Genomic DNA, 3,863 nt, shown 5'->3' with positions numbered 1-3,863 from the left:
ACTGGGCTAAACTCGGGGACAGGAGCCCTCACTGGGCTAAACTCGGGGACAGGAGCTCTCACTGGGCTAAACTCAGGGACTGGAGCCGACACTGGGCTAAACTTGGGGACTGGAGCCCTCACTGGGCTAAACTCGGGGACAGGAGCCCTCTTTGGGCTAAACTCGGAGACTGGATCCCTCTCTGGGCTAAACTCGGGGACTGGAGCCGTCACTGGGCTAAACTCGGGGACTGGAGCCTTCACTGGGCTAAACTCAGGAACAGGAGCCCTCTTTGGGCTGGATTCAGGGGCTGGAGCGAGCTCTGGGGCTGGAGCCGACACTGGGCTAAACTCGGGGACTGGAGCCCTCACTGGGCGAAACTTGGGGACTGGAGCCCTCACTGGGCTAAACTCGGGAACAGGAGCCCTCCAAGAAAGGAAACCTCAGAGAACAGTACAAAATAATAAAAAAGGCAGTTAATTTCCCTTTAAAACATGGAAAAACCTGAAATTTACTATGGTATATTGTATAGGCATATTTCAGCAGAGGTCAAAGTAATAATTTGGTATTTATTATTTTTATGTTAATTTGTATTATTTTTTATATTTGTATAGATAATATGTAGTCCCTTTCAGAGTGTTAAATTAGCCGTATTAACCTGACTTGAATGTTTTCTATTTTGTATTTAATATATCCATTGATTTGAAATCCCTTTGACTACTGTACATTTTTGAGAATACAGACATTAGTTGTGTGGTGACTGCATCCATTTCAGATGTATAATAACTGTTTTTCAGGAGCCCTCTTGGGGCTGGATTCAGGGGCTGGAGCGAGCTCTGGGGCTGGAGCCGACACTGGGCTAAACTCGGGGACTGGAGCCCTCACTGGGCGAAACTTGGGGACTGGAGCCCTCACTGGGCTAAACTCGGGAACAGGAGCCCTCCAAGAAAGGAAACCTCAGAGAACAGTACAAAATAATAAAAAAGGCAGTTAATTTCCCTTTAAAACATGGAAAAACCTGAAATTTACTATGGTATATTGTATAGGCATATTTCAGCAGAGGTCAAAGTAATAATTTGGTATTTATTATTTTTATGTTAATTTGTATTATTTTTTATATTTGTATAGATAATATGTAGTCCAGGATGAGTTCTTGTGTCCGGTGTGTCTGGATCTCCTGAAGGATCCAGTGACCATCCAGTGTGGACACAGTTACTGTAAGAGCTGTATTACAGACTGCTGGGATCAGGAGGATGAGAAGAGAGTCTACAGCTGCCCTCAGTGCAGACAGACCTTCAGTCCAAGACCTGCTTTATTTAAGAACGTGGTGTTTGCTGAAATGCTGGAGAAACTGAAGAAGACTAAACTTCAAAGTGTGGTTCCTGCTGGAGCTGGAGATGTTCAGTGTGACGTCTGTACTGGAAGAAAATACAGAGCCGTCAAGTCCTGTCTGATGTGTCAGGAATCTTACTGTCAGAATCATTTTGAGCGTCACGAGGAGTTTCATTCACGTAAGCCACACAAAGTGATTGAAGCCACTGGACGACTGCAGGAGATGATCTGCCAGAAACATGAGAAGCTCCTTGAGGTTTTCTGTCGCACTGATCAGAAATGTATATGTATGCTGTGTACGATGGATGAACATAAAAACCACGACACTGTATCAGCTGCAGCACAGAGGACAGAGAAACAGGTATTTAACACTAGACGCTGATGAAATATTGCTGACACTCGTTTCATATGTGTTTATATCAGCACCATATTAACAGCTTACAGCATTCACACTGCTCACCACAGCAGAAATGACATCTCACTTAGGGGTCTCACTTGGCAGCCCCAATCACCTCTGAGCATTACAAGAAAAGGCCAATGAAAATTGGCAAGTGGAATATCAAGCGTAGTGTCAGTTCTGGCAGGCCACGTCAGTCAAGCTCGCATCAGCTAAACCACGTCCACCCACAGGGATGCGACACCCATCACTGCACTCATGTATATATAAGGTCCTTCAGTATCATCGCCAGCCTTCGCGTTGCTCAATAGCTATTTAATGACGAGTTCGGCAGGCAAACACCATCATCTCACTACTAGGAATTGTGCAATCAGGAATTTAGTGAGAAGAATTCGTTCCTCTTATAAACTTCACTACGATTCATTAAAGTTTGTTAACTTGAACACGTGCTTTCGCAACAGTTAAGTTTGTGTTTGATTTTCTTTACACATTTAGCGATAATGGCAATAACTCCCAAACGACTTGCCCCAAAAAAATCTAAACAGTATTACTGCCAAAAGAGCAAAGCTGATAATGTTTCTCAACATTATTTTTCCCTTGATATAATAGGCACTGCCCCGCACAAGCTGTTGTAACGTGCATTAAGCCGGGAGAGATCGCTCTTGTCGTAAGTAAGGGACCGTGGGGTAAATGCAAGTTAGTTATCGCACATTGATCGTAAGTGCCTGATTCGGAAGTAGCATTGCTTCACGCATTGCTATATTGTTGATATGGACCCCATGAGTTATATGACTGACTCAAGAACAAGTTCAGATGGGATCTTAAGGCAGTTCAGGTTGCCATGGCGGAGCAGGGGACTCAGGAGGCCATGGTGGATCCTCTGTGGCCTTAGCCGGCTCGGCCATGGGTATATGGCCCTCCCGCCCCAAATTTTCTTGGGGAAAACTAGGGGCTCTGGGGGGCGCTCTGGAGACGAAGGAGGGCTGGACGGGACCAGCGGAGGCGAAGGAGACTCAGGAGACGTTGGAGAGCTTTCTAGAGTGGATTCTGGGGTGAGGATTGGAGCCGAAAACTCCGGAGGCAGTGCGTAGAGCCAGCTGCGGGCTTGAGTGAGCCGTAGCCGGCAGGCCTGACTGATGATCGGCCGGCCGTCTTGACATCTGAGCGGCCGGCGCTCCTGGGCTGAGGACTACGGTGGAGCTCCGGAGAACACGGGCATGTCTTGGTTTGGACAGGTGGTCAGAGCCGTTGGCGAGGTATGTGGGGGTTCCTGGCGTGAGGTGAGCTGGGGAGACACAGGGGACTGTTCCAGAGTGGGTTGGACGAGGAGACTTAGAATTTGCATTGATTTCTTCCACCTCGAAGTCGGAATTGTTTAAATAGAGGATGAGATTAATCAGCTCGATCAGAGGAAAATTCACATGTGGGGAGATCGCAGCGGATTATATCATCGTCCAGCCCCAGCTGGAAACACGCACCAAGTGAATAGTCGTGCCAGCTCACCTCGTTGGAAAGCGCGAGGAATTCCTCCACACATCTCTCCAATGTCCGACCACTCTGCCGCAGCGCACACAGCTTGTCCTCAGTTGTTTTCATCGTTATCTGTAATTGGTGTTGGATTCTGTCCCGCGGTCGTGGTTGTAGAAATGGCGCACGACGAAGGAGTAGAAGTAAAGGAATCTTTAATATACATCAACACACTTTGATCATTGAAAATAATGTTAATCCAACACAAAGAACATCTAGAAACTGAAGACTTATAAAGACAGGGAAACCAAGGAGTAAACGAGATGAGTACTACAACGCAGGTGAACAGAATGAACGATGATGAACTAATAATGAAAACCGGAACTGAACCAAATAGGGGCAAACAGGAACTAACACAACGTTTGTTGTAACACGTGACAATATGGAAATATACATATATTTCTAATGTTTAACAATCATTCACAATGTACATGTTTCATATTTTAAAATATAGCTAGTATATCTATAGCTATATATATATATATATATATATATATATCAAATGATTAATCGGGATTAATCGCATACAAAATAAAAGTTTTTGTTTGCATAATGTATGTGTGTGTTCTGTGTATATTTATTATGTATATATAAATACACACACATGCATGTATATATTTCAGAAAAA

The 3,863-nt window shown here is 44.9% G+C and overlaps 1 protein-coding gene across 1 annotated transcript in view; it reads left to right on the top strand.

The window, feature by feature from the left end:
• Nucleotides 1-1,114: 1,114 nt before the first annotated feature.
• Nucleotides 1,115-3,863, top strand: part of LOC107698932 (E3 ubiquitin/ISG15 ligase TRIM25-like) — a gene marked incomplete at its 5' end in the record, with an annotated part of 4,733 nt that continues 1,984 nt past the window's right edge. The window contains one exon of the mRNA XM_016500074.1: nt 1,115-1,672. Within this exon, the coding sequence (XP_016355560.1) occupies nt 1,115-1,672 (558 nt within the window). The remainder of the gene's footprint in view (nt 1,673-3,863) is intronic.

Source organism: Sinocyclocheilus anshuiensis, unplaced genomic scaffold, assembly GCF_001515605.1.
Source record: "Sinocyclocheilus anshuiensis isolate Anshui unplaced genomic scaffold, SAMN03320099.WGS_v1.1 scaffold270, whole genome shotgun sequence".
Classification (NCBI taxonomy): Eukaryota; Metazoa; Chordata; class Actinopteri; order Cypriniformes; family Cyprinidae; genus Sinocyclocheilus; species Sinocyclocheilus anshuiensis.
Note: the sequence above shows the minus strand (reverse complement) of the source record. Positions and strands in the feature narration are given on the sequence as shown.